The following is a 16,618-nucleotide window of genomic DNA, read 5'->3' as shown; positions in this document are numbered from 1 at the left end:
GTAGATATTAAACAGTTCTACCTTCTTTCTGTCTCCCATGGTAGTCATCAGCTTCATTTATTACAAGTGGAAACTGCAGATAAAAATAGGGCACTGTTGTATGCCCCTCTTCTGTGTGCCTGGCAGTCAGCCATGTTATCGTCCAGGATATCATCATCATCATCATCATCATATTTACATCCTACCTCCTCTCTCCCCCCCCCCCCCCCCAATTTGTGACTCAAGGCAGCTTACAGCAGTTAAACATAGTGAAAAAGTAGCCTCATGCAGATGTTAAAAATGCAATCAAACTATCAATAAAGTTAAAAACACTTAAAAACAAAACTATTAAAAAGAACAACAAATAGACAGTGCAGCACATTAAGCAAGGCCCAATCCCCTTGAGCAGTCAAATGCAACAACCTTGAGCAGATAACCCATTCATTCTCCATCCCTGCAGTTGTCTGCCCCTTTGCCCCATAGTATAGATAATTTTGATCTTTGGGCTGTTTGAGGGTTTTCCCCTTGTAAGCATTTATGTACTTCTAGAGTTCTGAGGCTGCTCATCTCCTCTGTGTCTGGCTGGTGATATTCCAGTTATGTAAGGGTGAATACTGGTCTCCAATGGTCAATAATTGGAAAATGGTTAGTGACAATATGAAAGGTGCAGATAGTGTCAGTATATGTCTAATCCTGGTTTTTTAAACCTTAATATAACTGAAGAAATATAGGAAGAGGAAAAATAAAAAAAAGTATAAAGATTACAAGGGAACATCAAAGAAAAGACTCCCAGATCATGTTTGCTTTCCTGTAGTTACGTTTCTGGGATTGAAATAATCTTGGGTGGGTTAGAGAAGCATTACTGCAAGGATGTAGCTCAAAGGAGGGTCTGTCTTTCGCATACACCAAGACAGATGCCTAAATAAATCCTAGTGTGTTTGTGGTGTGCTTTCGGTCTTAAAGTGAGGAGAATAGCACAAGGAGCCATTGTAGTTTCACGACTGTCTTCCAAGCTCTGGTATGTTATGGAGTCATCGGTCTTTGTGCAGGTAAGCCTAAAGTGCAACAGTGCTGTTTTGTGCAAACACTAAATAATTTTAAAGGCACAGTTGGCCCTTCTTATCCATGGATTTTTTATCCATGGATTCAAGAATCCACAGTTTGAAAATAGTTTTAAAAAGTATAAATTCCAAATAGTAAGGTTTGATTTTCCATTTTATATAAGGGACAGCATTTTGTTATGCCATTATATTTAATGGGATTGAGCATCCACAGATTTTGTTATCTATGGGGGATCCTGGAATCGAACCCCAGTGGAATCCACTGTATTTTAGATTAATGATGAAAGGACCAAAATGTGATTGGTAAATCTTAGTGTGTACATACAGTATATATGCAAAAGCTTTTAACCTTTGATATGAAATTTTAGTTGCATACTCATACTTTACTGCATATTATGAAATTTTATTTAATGAACATATAGCCCACCTTTTTCCTGGGATGGCACCCAAAGAGACTTACAATAATTCAACACAAGATTCAGTTAAAATCTAATTTTACAAGGAGAAACATAATTAAAAAAGTAATCATTTAAAAAATTAAACATTTAAAAATGATTCAAAACAATTAAAAACACATTTAAAACATAAATACTAATAAAGGATAAAAACACAGCACATCACCACACATTGCATAATAATGTCTCTAAGTTCTGTCTGAAAAAAAAAGGTCTTCACCTGCTGGCAGAAAGAGAGCAGAAAGGAATACAACAAGACTTTCCAGGAAGACAGCTCCACTCCCTGGGAGCAGACACTGAGATGGTTCTTTCCTGTGTCCTCATCAAACATGCCTATGAAGGTGGGGAGATCAGAGAAAGCCCTCCCCGGCAGAACTTAAAATTTGAGCTTTCTTGTATAGGGATGTATAGTTTTCCTGAATCTAAGATGCTCTTTAAAGATCAAAACCTGCACTTTGAATTGTGCTTGGAAACAATCTAGCAGCCAGTGAATTTGTTTGTGGGTGTGTGAGTCATAACATCCCTCTAACCAGCCCCAGTCAACATCCTGGCTGCAGTACTTTGGACCCGCTGAACTTTCCAAACAGTTCCTAAAGGCAGCCTCATGCAGAGTGTGTTACAGGAAACTGAACAGGATGGGATCAAGGCATGTGTCACAAAAGTCAGATCTTGCATCTTCATGAATGGGCACAGAGGACACATCAGTTTCAACTGTGTAAATGTACTTCTGGCCACAGTCAAAGCCTAGGCATTCTGACTCCATTCTGAGTTCAGGAGTATGCCCAAAATGCAAACTTCAGATTTCAGGAGGAGTGCAATGCTATCTAGCACAGGCTATATCCCTGTTCCTTAACCTGCCTTAACTTGCCTTGCAGTTTACAAGGAGCACCTTTGGGTTGCCTGTAGTAAGCTTCAATATGTTCAACCACACCCAATCCATTACCAACAAATAGTTCCTTGTCATTTTCAATAATTATGGATGTGATGCAGAGCTGTATATTAATTCACAATGAGAGGAACACTTACAGATTTAGTGTCTCCTTCTGATATCTCTTCTTCCAGTGGCTCAAGCTTTACATCCTTGTCAACACGCAAAGGTGGAAAGACAAGAAAAAAACACAAAAGACTGGCCATTAGTGATGCTATAATGGTACTTGGATTTAAAAGAAAAAGCAAAAACATGGCAACAGTCAATTTTATTAGGGGCTAATGTTAAAATTGAATAGAATGTAGAATTTGAGGAGATAAGTATGATCTTGTATTTTGGAAGAGGTGTTCTGAGAAATGTCATTCATTCCTAATCTACTTTTCCATGCAATTAATTGTATGTGCTGCACGTGGATTAAAATTAACCTTTGAATCAGTAGCAGAACTCTACATTTTATCAAGGAGGAAAGCATGTTCTGGAAGTAGATTAGCTAGTTCTGTGTATTTCTATAGCCATACCTTTTTAGAAGGGGAAGGGGAAAAGCAGGAATATTTGTAGAAATAAATGTTTCATCTCAGTTTTCAAACATGTACGTACATTTGTTAGAACATTATTTATATTTTATTTCTTTCATTTGTATGCTGCCTTCTTCACAAGAGCAATTTCAGTTGACTACACTAAACTAGGATTTGCAGTGCTTGGTATTTTTGGAAATCATAACTCTAAATTTGCCCTTTCAGATATAGGGGCTGAAAATAAGCATAACGATCTCTACAATATCATGGTTTTTCCCTAAGAAGCAATATATCTCACTAGGTTGGGCTTACTTTAGAAGGCTGGTTTCAGATGGCACTATAAAAACATCCATTCTTCTGGTGTAATCTCACTGTGAGTGAGATGAGCTAATAATAATAATAATAATAATAATAATAATAATAATAATAAATCTAATATTATGCTGCAGCAAAAAGTATAAGAGGTGCTGCTTCATTAGTACATTTGATGATAGAACAACTAGCACATCTAGCCCAATAAAGTTGTAATGGATTTGTGCAATGGCTTATAGAACAGCTTGTACAACAACTTTTATGATGGTTTATGGGATCAGTTTATGAAATTGTTTGTTTCATCAGCATATTGAGCAACTGGTACAAAAGTCTGTGGAGTAGCTTGTGCAGTGATTTATAGAATGGTTTAGACATATGGAATCAAAATATTAGACACATGTGCAAGGATGAAAATAGAATTTCCAAAAGTAGTAGCTTTGAGAGAAGGAATCAGTTATAACCGACTAATGTGTAATTATGTGATGACAAAAAGCCTTTATGTTATAAAGTTTTATTGTTGTTGTGCCTTCAAGTCATTTCTGACTTATGGCAACCCCAAGGCAAACTTATTACAGGGTTTTCTTGGCAAGGTTTGATCATAGGGGGCTTGCCTTTGCCTTCCTCTGAGGCTAGAGAGTGTGACTTGCCCAAGCTTTCCCAGTGGGTTTCCATGGCTGAGCAGGGATTCTAACCCTTGTCTTCATAGAATCATAGAATAATAGTGTTGGAAGAGACCGCAGGGGCCATCCAGTCCAACCCCCTGCCATGCAGGAAATCCAAATCAAAGCATCCCCAACAGATGGCCATCCAGCCTCTGTTTAAAGACCTCTAAGGAAGGAGACTCCACTACACTCCGAGGGAGTGTGTTCCACTGTCGGACAGCCCTTACTGTTAGGAAGTTCTACCTAATGTTGAGATGGAATCTCTTTTCTTGTAGCTTGCATCCATTGTTCCGGATCCTAGACTCTGGAGCAGCAGAAAACAAGCTTGCTCCCTCCTCAGTATGACATCCCTTCAAATATTTAAACAGTGCTATCATATCACCTCTTAATCTTCTCTTCTCCAGGCTAAACATCCCCAGCTCCCTAAGTTGTTCCTCATAGGGCACACAAACCACTATGCCATGCTGGCTCTTCTTATAAAGTTACCATGTGATAAAAAGCAATGAAAGGATTGTGACTGCAGGAATAACATAAATGTCTGAAATCCTCTTTACTGTGGGCCTTATACAATATAGCAGCTTCAAAGAAGTGCTAAATGGATTGCTTAACATACTTACATAGATATTTACATTTATACACAGTATATAACAATATTGGATTACTAGGTTGTTGTAACAGAAAAATAAATAATTCAACAGCATTGATATCAGTGAAAGCATTTCAAAGAATGGTGAGATTTATTCCATGTAAATTATTGGCAGAATTTCATGGTTGTCATTGACATGGTAAAGTTCCCAGTACCTTTGGATATTGGGAGTGGGAAGGGAAATAACCAGTCATGTTATGGTGATGGAGAAGGGGAGCATATCCTACCTTTTGCACACTTAAGACATTTAGGTTTGAAGAGGTTCTGGAAAAAGCATATTTCTCTCTTATCAACTTCTGTCTTCATAGCAAAGAAAATTTCACAGGCAATTAGAGAAAAGTGAAGGAGGGCATGAAGTGAAGGGGAATGTAATGCAGGGGAAATGCTGAGATCTTTATAGCATAATGCACACCTTCTGTTCCAGCCTGTCAATCAGTTTCTGAAGTCTGTCTATTTGGGTCATCCATTGGTTGTCTTCCTCCAGCCAGCCTTTGGAACACATATACCATGGAGTTTAAAACACTAATGAAAGCTAAAAGTACATTTATTTATCTGTTTGTTTTAATGAGCATACTTGCATTTACTGTATGTTAAGACTATTCAAACACATTTAATCTGGTGGTGGATACTCCTCTGGACATTTTCTTGCAATTTTCTTGCAAGTTCATGTGGTATTTCAAGATGAACATAGTAACATACAGACAAAAGTGTAGAACAAATACATTTTTCAAATAGGATCAAATATAGATTGATACTGTACAGTCCTAAGTGTTCCCATACATACCAAAGGCTGCTATCTTGATCCTAGTTATGCCCACCCACAAGTCTGATTGAAGTTAATTGTGTTGCTCTTGGCAAGATCTTCAAAGACACAATGTTGTTAGAATGCAGGATGAAATCTCATTCCCATACATGAGACTGTAAGTAACGTGTGTGGTCTTTGTGCAATGAAATGTGTGTTTAATTTATTTTAAAAATGGAACCAGTGTGAAGAGAAAGAGTTAAAATCTCTCCACATCTGTGCTGTCCAGGCCCTATTCTGATACTGCCCTCCTGCAGTTATGGTTCCATTTTTAAAATAAATGAAATACACATTTCATTGCACAAAGACCAAGCTTTAGTCTGAACTTTAAAGGAGTTATCAAAGGTGCTGATCCAATTTTGCAGACAAGAATCAGTACCCTAGCTGCTTTAAAATCTGAATCAATAACATGGAAATCACTAGACACTATTATTCTGCCACATTTTAACCAGCATTCAATTTGCAAGGATGATCCAGTAAAGGGCCATCACAGAACAAAGACTGGCAGGTCATATAAGAATTTTAAAATGGACACACCTTAAAACATTAAAGTATACACATGGCAAAGGTATCCAAGTGCTAGTGTACTTGTCAGAGAACCAGAACTGACTGCAGATTTTTGCAAAATGTTAATTCTATTTAGGCAAATTCTGTTCATGAAAAATATATATATAATTTGTTTTGGTTGGCTGCAGTTATAAGGAATGTTTGCACTTAATTTTCATCCAAATATTTTAAAATGTGGAAACGTAAATTGCAGTACCTCTCTTTATATTACCTTGGCTAAGAAGAGGACTTATTGGAGAAAAACTGTTATTCCTCTGAAGTCTTCGACTTAAACGTTTTCCTGGCTGATGAATTTTGAGCACCTCTGGCTTTGCTGGCCATTGTCTTAAAAAATACAGACATAAAACATTTGAAAGAATGAACTAGTTTCTTCATTCTAGGTCTGTTTCCAGCTCTCTTTGAATACTAGCATTAGTCACTGAAATGCTGAAAGTCAGAATATTTATTCACATTCTAACTCCTGAGGGTCTGCCATAAACATATTACTCACTGCACTATTGTGAATGAAAATAGAAGAGAACTTTGGCAGGGTAATAATAACTGCACAGAAACTAGGAAGAGGAAGACCTCTGGGTAATACTTTTTAAAAAGCAAGATCAATAGGAAGCGTCTCTTATATTTGAGGATGGAAAACGTCTTTTCTATTGCTCCAGAAGGTGGGATCTGAACCAATGGATTCAAATCACAAGAAGATTTCATCTAAGCAATTGGCAGATATTCTTGGTAATAAGGATTTTGGCAGACTACTGTGCAAGCTGGTGGCCCTCCTTGTTGCAAATTTTTAAACAGTAGGATGGTTTAGCATTTCTTTGCATTTAAAGAAATGGGAAAGAGGGCTCTTTCAGTTCTTTCTAACTTTACACACCAAAGGCATTCTCCAGGACCTCCTGGAAGTCCTCCCAACATCCCAGAGGATGACATAGTGGCTGTGTATCCACCTACAGATACATAGCTGGATGCTTTGCCAGCACCCTCCACTTTCCATTGTCCACTAAATGGCCATGATAGTGGACATGAATAAGGTGAGTGCTGTGGGAGGAGAGAGGGGAAACAAGACATAGCTTTGCCTGGACAGTTCATTTCTTCCTATCCAGCAGATCAACTATAGATTTCTTACATTCATCACTTACTGAACACAGTTCAAGCTGGAAAAATGTTTTGTGGCTGAAGGAGCCATTAGGTTGTGAGACAGTGTTTTCATAACTGCTGTTTCCTACTCTCTTAAGCTGCTCTCATGGAGATCTTGGGGCCTGTTTTTGATTCAGACACACCTGGGTCTCAAAATGCAAGACCTAAAACAACTGAGTAGAAATGTGCAGCAGTTCCTCGATGTAACACTACTAATATTTGTAGGAGGGAGGGGACAAGAATCTTACTTACTTTTCTTGACGTGTTTGTTCTTCTGTGGTTTCCATGGCACACTCCAGAGAGTTGTGGAGAGAATGGAGCTGATTCAGGGTTTCTTTGAGCAAAAAGCGCGTCACAAACTGTTCCAGTTTAGAAGTCTCCTGATAAGTCTAAATTATGATTGTGACAGTAATGATGATGATGTCAGTGACAATGATGAAACAGACATCCATGGGAAAGAAAGGCTTAATATTTCACCACTGTGCATGCTTTCTCCTGTGAGTTGTATCTGACCCATGCTTGAATGTTCCCCATCCCCGCCTTAGGACATTTTAAAAAAATCAGGTTGTTTTTATATTATATTTGCATGATAAATATTCCTACTGAAGAGATAGTAAAACTCAACTGAAATCAAACAGTTGTTCATCTCCATTACATTTTCAGGGTCTAGAGGCTGGTCTAAAGCAGGAGCAGGCACTACAAAACTCTTTTTGTGGCCCCCAAACTTTCCCACAAAGAAACTGAGCCACTGAAACTTGACAGGAAAACCTCTTTAAAGCAAGTTGAAAATCTTGTGCTCAGTGGTGTTTCCTGCTCTGCTATTGAATTTTACAAATGTAGTAGTGTGTCAAGGGAGTGGTGCACAGTCAGAAATAGCCCCCCTGGACTTGCTTGAAATTATCTTGCCCTGGACTGAAGACATAACTTTATAAAGCCACATTCTGGAGAATGCTGAATAGGAGACACAATTTATTGCACATCAAATGCTTTTATTAAGTGAGAAATACATGCTATTTAGTTGTTCTGTTGCTGTCAGAAGATCAAGCAGCTGTTGAAATCCCAGCTGTTAGCCTGCCCCATAAATCATCCATGCTCATTGTTTGCCTGTAAACATTAAAGTCATCACCTCCATTTATTTAGCATCCATGGACATCAGTCAAGCCTGTGAAAGTACCAATCAAAATAGTATGTGCTTGCAGGACAGACTGTCTCACTTCCTTTGGCATCTCACTGAAGCTGACACCAGAGCTGTGTGAAAAATATTTGTGGCAGCCTTTTTAAAAGCGGCAAATCTCATTTATGCTAATAAAGCTAATTTCTATCTCCCCCAGAATTATTTGACATGGTCCCTCTAATTGGATTAAAGCTGCTGTATCTGGCAGATCTAATTTCATTGCTGGAAACTTTGATTCACTGTGACAGAAGGCTGGAGAAGCCCATGGGAATGTTTTCAGAACAGGCAGTGAAATTCAAAATTTCAGCAGACATCGGACTGCTTCAAATGAGCCACTTTGATTGCCAGTATTATTTTCTGGTGCTGGAGAAGAGTGCTGAGGATACTGTGAATGGCCAGGAAAAGCAAACAAATGGGTCCTAGAACAGATCAAGGCTGAACTCTCCCTGGAAGCTGGGATGGCTAAACTGAGACTGTCATAATTTGGTCACATCATGAGAAGGCATGAATAATTGGAAAAGACAATGATGCTGGGAAAGGTAGAGGGCAGTAGAAAGCGAGAAGGACCACATGCCAGATGGTTAGTCTCGATCAGGGAGGCCTGCAGGACCTGAGAAGAGCAGTGGAGGACAAGGGGGCTTGGGGATGTCTCATCCACAGGGTTGCCATGAATTGAATGAGGTTAACTGAAGGGCAGTTAACAGTAATTTTTTCTCTAACAAATGCATAATGAAAATAAGCATTTTCTGAAGCTCTGTCTTGTCTGTACAAGGTTTGAGATTGTAAAAATTTTTCTCAGAGATGGATAATCAAAGAGGTCCAAATTCTGTAAGCATCCCTAGAACATTTGTGAAAGAGATGTATTAGTCTGTTTCCATATTAGAAGACTGAGAGAAAGGGGAAGAAAAAGTTGTGTGCTATTTTTGAGATGAACCAATGTATTTTATCATGAGTTTTCACAGATTACAGTGCATCTGAGGAAGTGGACTGTAATCCATGAAAAACCTTCTCCAATATATTTTCCCTCTTTTTCCCTCTTTCCTCTCAGGAAGAGGGTTGCATTTCTAGAGATAATGTCTAGAGAAGATCTGTGAAAAGCATTACCTTCTGAAGAGCCTTCTACTTTGGGGCAATTTTTCTACCGGTATAATGCATAGATTATACATTTTCAAAGTGTAAGAAAGATACGTGAAATGAGTTTATTAACATGTAGCAAATTATCAGAAGGAGACTCCCAGTTTAAAAGGTGTTTGAATACCCATTATACTTTGTGGTCACACCTTGAGCTACCTTTCCATGTTGTTTGCAATGTGTGCTCCAGAGGCAAGAGGTTTATGTTTCTGGTAGAGTCTCCTAACTAAGACTTTTGCTGAGGAGCCAGATTAAATTTGCCAAACAGCGATGGGCAGCAGCAAATAATGGGGGGGGGGGGGGGGGGGGAGGGTAACACTGTCTCTCAGAGACAACGGCAGTGACATTTTAGGTAACACTAATGGAGCAAGTGTGATATAGTGATCGGAGTGTTGGACACTAGGACCAGGATTCAAATCCCTGCTTGACCACGGAATTCTATTGGGTCACTTTGGGCAAGTCATACTCTCTCAGCCTCAAATGAAGGCAAGGGTAAACCCCTGCTGAACAAATTCAGCCAATAAAGCAATAGCAAAGTTCTGACAGAGTTACATTACTGTAAGAATTGTACTGTAAGAAGAGCTATGTTTATTTATTTTATGGGGTATATGGAACTTTCAGATCTGTCCATAACATCTGAAGAAGAGGGTTGTGACCTACTAATGCTCCTGAAAAGTTATTAAAACATCTGAATAACTAAAACAGTTACTTTAGTTCATTATGATGTACTAGCTCTTAATTCTATAGCTTCTATAGTTACCTTTATGAGGCAAGGCCCACTGATTTCAGTGGGACCAACTCTTGGAAGAGTGTCTATAGGATTGCAATCTTAAAAATTAGCATTTAGGAGAGTAGAAAAATCCACTTTTATGCTTTCTGTTCAGAAAATGGTCAGTATTAACCATTAAAAGACTTTTAAAATATTAAAAGATTTAAACATTACATTACTTAAAATTAGTTTGATTTTTGAATAACAAAGGTGGGACTGAGTTACATTACAAATGCAGTGTAAGAAGGATGGGTTAAGTGAAATGATGTCTCTTCCAGTCCAGCTGGATATTCTGAGGCAAAACAGGGCTATACAGTTGCCCCTCCATTTGTGCAGACTTCATATCAGTGACCCTCTCTTACTTGAGAGGAGCAAACGGTGGGCATTAAAATGGGCCATGCACCCCCATTTAAGCCTATGGGGCTTCAATATGGGCAGAATTCCATTTTCACTGGTGAGTCTGGAATGGATCCCCTGCAAAAACGGAGGGCTGACTGTATTTTAAAACCAACATTTCAGGGTAATCTGTCTTTAAAAAAATATCTATGCATTATTTTTTAATATAACTGCTGGGGTGGGAGTAGGGTCTGGATATATTGTTACAGAATTCACTTATTAGTTACTGGTTAATTCTATGGATTTTAAAAATCTGTATCCTCTGTGTGTGCTCATTTTTAATGTCTTGGGTGTGTGTTGTGCCACATGCTATTCACATTCAAATAGTTTGTTTAAAAGTAACCATAGTTTCAAGAAATTGAAAAATAATTTTACTTTAAAAAGACTGCAACTATAAAGGATAGCTAACTATATATGGAGACCTTATGTAACTAAATGCTCTTTCCTGCTTGCTTTATTACATGCCCTCTTTAGTCATTTTATTGTTTGTATGCCATTCTTTAAAAATTGCTGTACAGAGAATTATGGTCATCAGGTGTTCCATAAGTGCAAAAGAAATAAGTAACAAATCATGTTTATGGCAGGAAAACTTCAATATAGCTGTAGCAAACAAAACTGCAGTATGCAGAGTGAGATGGACTTTTGTTTGATGGTTATGGGAAGCAATTTTGCATGGCTTCTAAAGTTTTATGCTGGAGAATAAAGAGATAGATAAAATAACCTAACTCAAAAAATGTGATAGAAAAAGATAATGAGAAGCATTTGAATACTTTGTTTGGGTACATCAGACAGAGAGGTCACTAAAAACACAGCTTTCCTACTTTGATCAGAAAAATTGTAACCTGACAATGCAAGAAAAACCTTTCTGAAGCCAATTGTTACACCAGTCACAGTTCCCTTTTGCAACAGAAGTGACTCATAGCCACTGATCTCCAGGAGAAAAGTAATGGGGATTATATGCAACATTTCTTCTTATCTCCTTCTTCTCACAACACAGTCTACTACAAACACCTTAGACTTTCTTTACCTTGCATGTTCTGCCTTGGTGACACAATAAGGCATTACCAAAACCTACTTTTATAATGTGTCTCTAGTATTCTAACTGATTTTAGAGAACTAATAGGAATTGGTAAATTCAATATTAGTGTTTTATTGATTGTATTAGTATTCTGTATTATTTGTATTACCTTGTATTATTTTATTGTTGTAATCCCGCCTCAGTCTTTGGAGAGGCGGGAAACAGTTAACTTTCATCCATTTCATCCATCCATTTTTACATTCCCACTTGTTTTCCTTCTGTGAAATTGCATGAAATGTATCAGAACACTCAATATTTGTACTAAAATGTGGCACCGTGGTTTGAGCATTAGACTACAACTCTGGAGACCAGGGTTCAATTCCCGCCCAGACATGGAAATCCACTGGATGACTTTGGTCAAGTCACGTGCTCTCAGCCTCAGGGAAAGGCAATGGCAAACCTCCTTAGAACAGATCTTGCCAAGAAAACCCCATGATAGGGGGTCACCATAAGTCAGAAATGACTTGAAGGCACAATGCACAATGTATGACCAGATAAGAAGATATGTTAGAATCACCACAGGGATGCCACTGAAAAGTGAATTGGCCTAGGATTTTGAGGTTCCTGCATGGGAAGAGCATCTCATGAATTCTGCAGGAAACAAAAAGAGTTTTGATTGCATCCCTAGTTTTAAACTTCCTTGAACTGTCACCAAATTTCACTTACAGTGAAATATGAGGCACATATGGTTTTTCTAAACCAATGAAGAAAGACGTGTGTAAGGTGTGTAAAAGGTTAGTACACCTTCCACCAGAAAGCAAGAGCAGCATTTCTTGGGAAGTAGGCATTTCCAGTCCATGCTTCTTCAGTCAGGCTGGTACATGCCACAACCTTTTCCTAGCTGAGTCAAAGGGCATGATGTCCTCTCCTTTTCACACAGATATTGGATTATCTCCAGAATCTTACTACGTACTACGTAAGTGATAGGATAGGATCCTCCTCTGCTCCTGAGGGCAATAGGCTAGCTAACTGAAACCATAACAGGCTGCTGTCCTTGAACATCTAGACACCACCCTGCGTTCCTTGATATCTGCCACACATTACAACCATTTCTTCATCCTTAATAGTAAAAGATGACCCCACTTCTGAAGTACTGAATCATGCTTCAATTTTACCAAACCACCTCATGTGATCAGGCTATTGAGAAGCAAAGCTATAAAATACAGGAGTCAAGTTAAAGTTAAAGACAAAATGAGATACAAAGATGTTGTATACCAAGAAGCCTGGCATTTCATAGCATTTCTTTATCCCACTCCAATTCCACTGGAGGTGGCTAGTCATGTCCACATGTACATAGCTAATAGACAAATTCAGTTTAGCAAGCAGAGTTAAAAAACATCTTTTCTGTGAGCATCATGTTATCTTTCTTTACTTTCATGTGAGAGAAAATATTAATCAAAAATTTACTCCCTGGTTTCTTGTTTTGACAAGTGTTGAACTTAGCATTTCAGAGATCCTAGAATCCCCCAGCCACTTATAGGATTCTGGGATCTAAAGCTAAAAACCTAAGTCTTCTAACCTCTAGTTGAATGTCTATTTGTATAGGACACTTTATTTATTTAGTCATTCATTTATTTGTTTATTTATTTCCTGCCTTCCTCCCCATATAGGGAATCAAAGTGACTAAACAAAATTGAAAATGGTCCAAGTTAAAACAATACAAAGCATTAAAAATTAAAAAATTAAAAAAACAAACAATTTAAAAACGTTAAAAACATTACATTTTAAAATTTTAAAACTCTTATAAAACATTACATCTTTGCTAGCTACTGACTGTTGGGGTTCCCCTTATGACCTCCCTGTGTCATACTGGATAAAAGGGAGTTTGTGTTATGTGGTCTTGTATCATATCTTATATAACATTTCAGTGAATATTCAGGAAGAAATTCCTTTTCAGAGCAGGTATAAGGCAGAAAAGATATGTGTCAGCCTAGGATACATTGTTTAACAAATAAATTTCTTACTTTTAAAAAATGATCATACCCCCCCCCCCTTGGGATAGCAAAGTGGTTTGCCATGTGTCAAAGACTATTTTGGACCATGCAACATGTCTAGGAAATGATAATAATAATAAAGGAAAACGTGCATTAGGTACTTGCTGACAGTGTCCAGAAGGATTTTCAAAGAGTGTTTCCCTCTCAGGTAACTAAAGATTGTAAATTATGGATTACTTCTTCCCTGAGACCTGAATGTTATAAAGGATCAAGTGCTGGTGTCACAGAATTTAAGCTCTGCCCTAAAACCAGTGTTACCCTGGGACTTGACTGTCAGTGTGACCATTCTTTTCCCTCCCCACCTCTGTTGGAAATTCTATAATACTTAGCACATAAAGCATTAGAGATGTCTGAGAGAGAGCAGCAGTAATAGGGTTACAAAGTTTTCAGTGACTCAGACTCTTCACATCTCTTATCTATCTATCCTAACATCTCCAAGATATAAACAGATACTGTTAGGGATTATTCTACCTTTTCCCATCTCCTTATTCTTTCTCTACTACCAACAATGAAACTAGCTTAGTTCAGTGCTGGCTTAGCATGCTTAGAGAGCTTTTCATTGTTAATGGAATTTTTATAATAAGGCCTTAGTTTGTGTCCTTAGCCATTAATGTCTTTATTCCCTATCAAAATTGTTCTTGGCCTCACACATCTACCTTCCCTTGCAGCTCCCCTTTCTGCCAAAAAACCAGTTCTGGGGAATTCCCAAAGCTCTCTAGATTTGGTTTTGAAGGTGCATAGTGAGCCACAGTAAGGAGACGAGATTGTCCCTTACCTGGTTCTGTTGACAAAAGGAGTTCCATCAGTGGAATTACCCTTATTTATCTATTAAAATATTTATATTACATTCTATATCATAAGATCTCTGGGTGGCTTACTAAAACTTTTGTTTAAGCAATTTAAAATGCAAAACATTTTAAAACATTTTAAATACTCTAACACAATATTAAACCACGAAGCATTTTAAAAGTGAAATAATTTTAAAGGAAAGCCTAAAGTTCTGTATATACAAATCAGGAGAAAATCATTCGGTGGAAACTGTATCTAGATATTTATTTAAATCATGGTGCAATGGACAAAGCCATGTTTAGCATCCTATCTTCCTTGGCAGTAAGCATAACCACGTATGTTTTACCTGTTTTGTTCTGGCATGCAAAGAAGAAAATTTCCATCATTTTCTGTGGGAATACGGGAATATTTTTGTGCCGAATACTTATGTGGACTTCCGTGTAATTCTCCCAACCATTTGTCAACAAACAAATAGCAGAAGAAAACTGTAAAAGCTTCATTGCTGCTTATTCAGTTCTCACCCTCCTCTTTGCTCTGCATCTATCTTCTGGCTAGAAGCAAGTAAGTCAGGTTAAATCTTCCTTGTCCCATTTCCCAAAGTAAATGAGGAATAATTCCCTCATTTCACCTTGATCTGAGAGCAGCCCCTTTAGCTAAGATTTCTATCTTGATTTCAAACCGGAAAATGTGCTTGAATTACGAGCTATAAGCAACTCTGGTTGGTACATAATGGTTAATGGCATTACCAGGGGCTTTCCCTAGATTTCAGGTTTAGCCTGGAAATCTCAGGACAATACTGAACAGGCAACCTATGCTCTGTAGTCTCACTTTCAGCTGCTTTTAAAATGTCTGAGTTTCTGTCTGTTTTCCCCCTTTGAGTTTGGCTTTCTTCAGTTTCAGTAAACTGAGTTAAAAGTGCAAAATATTTGCATTCAATTCAATAAGGAGGAGAGGAGTGGGTGAAGTCTGGCCTTTCCCAGTAGGCTCAGGCAAAAGCAGTAGGTTCTTTCTCATTAAAAGCTTTTTGCCATCTTGACTACCCATGCTTTGGTTTTCATCTGTGAAATGTATGGAGTTGTAGTCCACAAAAGGAAATTTCTAAGCCTGTGGTGTCACTAGAGGTGTGTGGACCGCACCAGGTGACACGCTAAGGGGGAGTGACACCACTCCTCCTCAAACACCTACCTTTTTAGCAGAAATGGGCTGTGGCATTCATCTGCTTCCCTTTAAAATGCTTTAAGAGATGGTGGGAGTGGGGTGAAGCTCAGTGGGAGGAAAAAGGAGAAGATGCAGAATTTTTTAAAATTAAAATTTCAAATGTCAAAATTTAAATTTTTTAAAAAAATTAAAAATATATATTTTTATTTATTTATTATTTTAACATTTTCTTTAAAAACATCAAATTTTAATCAAATCTTCACTATGTATATGTAAATACATTTAGGTTGTGCATATGATATTGTAATTTGAAGGTATAATTTTAATTTTGCTAGTTGTTTATGTCACAGTTATTAGCATTACATTCAGTGGTATATGGGAATTATGATTTACAAGTAACATTAGTGCAAAAAAGCATGACTAAGGATCCTGCATTGCGGAAATGGGAGGAAACCAATGGGGGGAGTGACATCAACCCTAGTGATGGCACTGTTCTAACTCTGCTAACTACACATTGACTAGCAGAAAGTCTCAGATGGGAGTATTTTTAAGGCCCCATCAAGGAAAAGCACCTGGGACAAATCATTTTTTCTAGCCACTGACAGACAGAAATTGGTCCTGGTACAGCAATATATAAGTGGAATTTTTGGTAAATCCATTTGAAATTGTTATGCATACAACACAATATTCAACTGAAATTAACAGAAGCATTGTCTTATTTACTTTTAAATGTGTTTATATAACTTTTAAAGCATACAAAGACTTCTCAATTCAGTGTACAAAATAATTATACCAAAGAGAAGTACTGAGTTCCAAACTCTGTCCCATCTGCACAACTCTGCTTTGGAACTTTTGGGTTCCTCAACCTGTCAGTCCTCAAACTTGGATGCCTGATAAAGGCTCTGAATAGGGAAAATGCAGAAAGGAAGACCAAGAGCCCATAGCCTCTAATCCAAGTCACAGTTATGTCATGACTGGCCCATTCTTCTTAAACCAGTCCTTCCAAAATGGCAGTCTTCATATGGCTTGTACTACAATGACCACTACTGCAGCCACACATGGGCAGTGCTAGGT

At 37.9% G+C, this 16,618-nt stretch overlaps 1 protein-coding gene across 2 annotated transcripts in view; it reads right to left on the bottom strand.

The window, feature by feature from the left end:
- The window catches only part of LOC149317482 (N-terminal EF-hand calcium-binding protein 1-like), a 58,375-nt gene that overhangs the window by 10,337 nt on the left and 31,420 nt on the right, over positions 1-16,618 (bottom strand). For both annotated transcript variants that reach the window (XM_089518918.1, XM_089518919.1), the window contains exons 6-9: positions 7,308-7,444; positions 6,139-6,251; positions 4,971-5,047; positions 2,522-2,575 (exon numbers count right to left, since the gene is read on the bottom strand). In XM_089518918.1, coding sequence (XP_089375044.1) covers positions 2,522-2,575; positions 4,971-5,047; positions 6,139-6,251; positions 7,308-7,444 — 381 coding nt within the window. The remainder of the gene's footprint in view (positions 1-2,521; positions 2,576-4,970; positions 5,048-6,138; positions 6,252-7,307; positions 7,445-16,618) is intronic.

Source organism: Sceloporus occidentalis, unplaced genomic scaffold (genome assembly GCF_023333645.1).
Source record: "Sceloporus occidentalis isolate IW3139 unplaced genomic scaffold, rSceOcc1.0.p SCAF_3, whole genome shotgun sequence".
Classification (NCBI taxonomy): Eukaryota; Metazoa; Chordata; class Lepidosauria; order Squamata; family Phrynosomatidae; genus Sceloporus; species Sceloporus occidentalis.
This window is presented reverse-complemented; position numbering and strand designations above follow the sequence as displayed.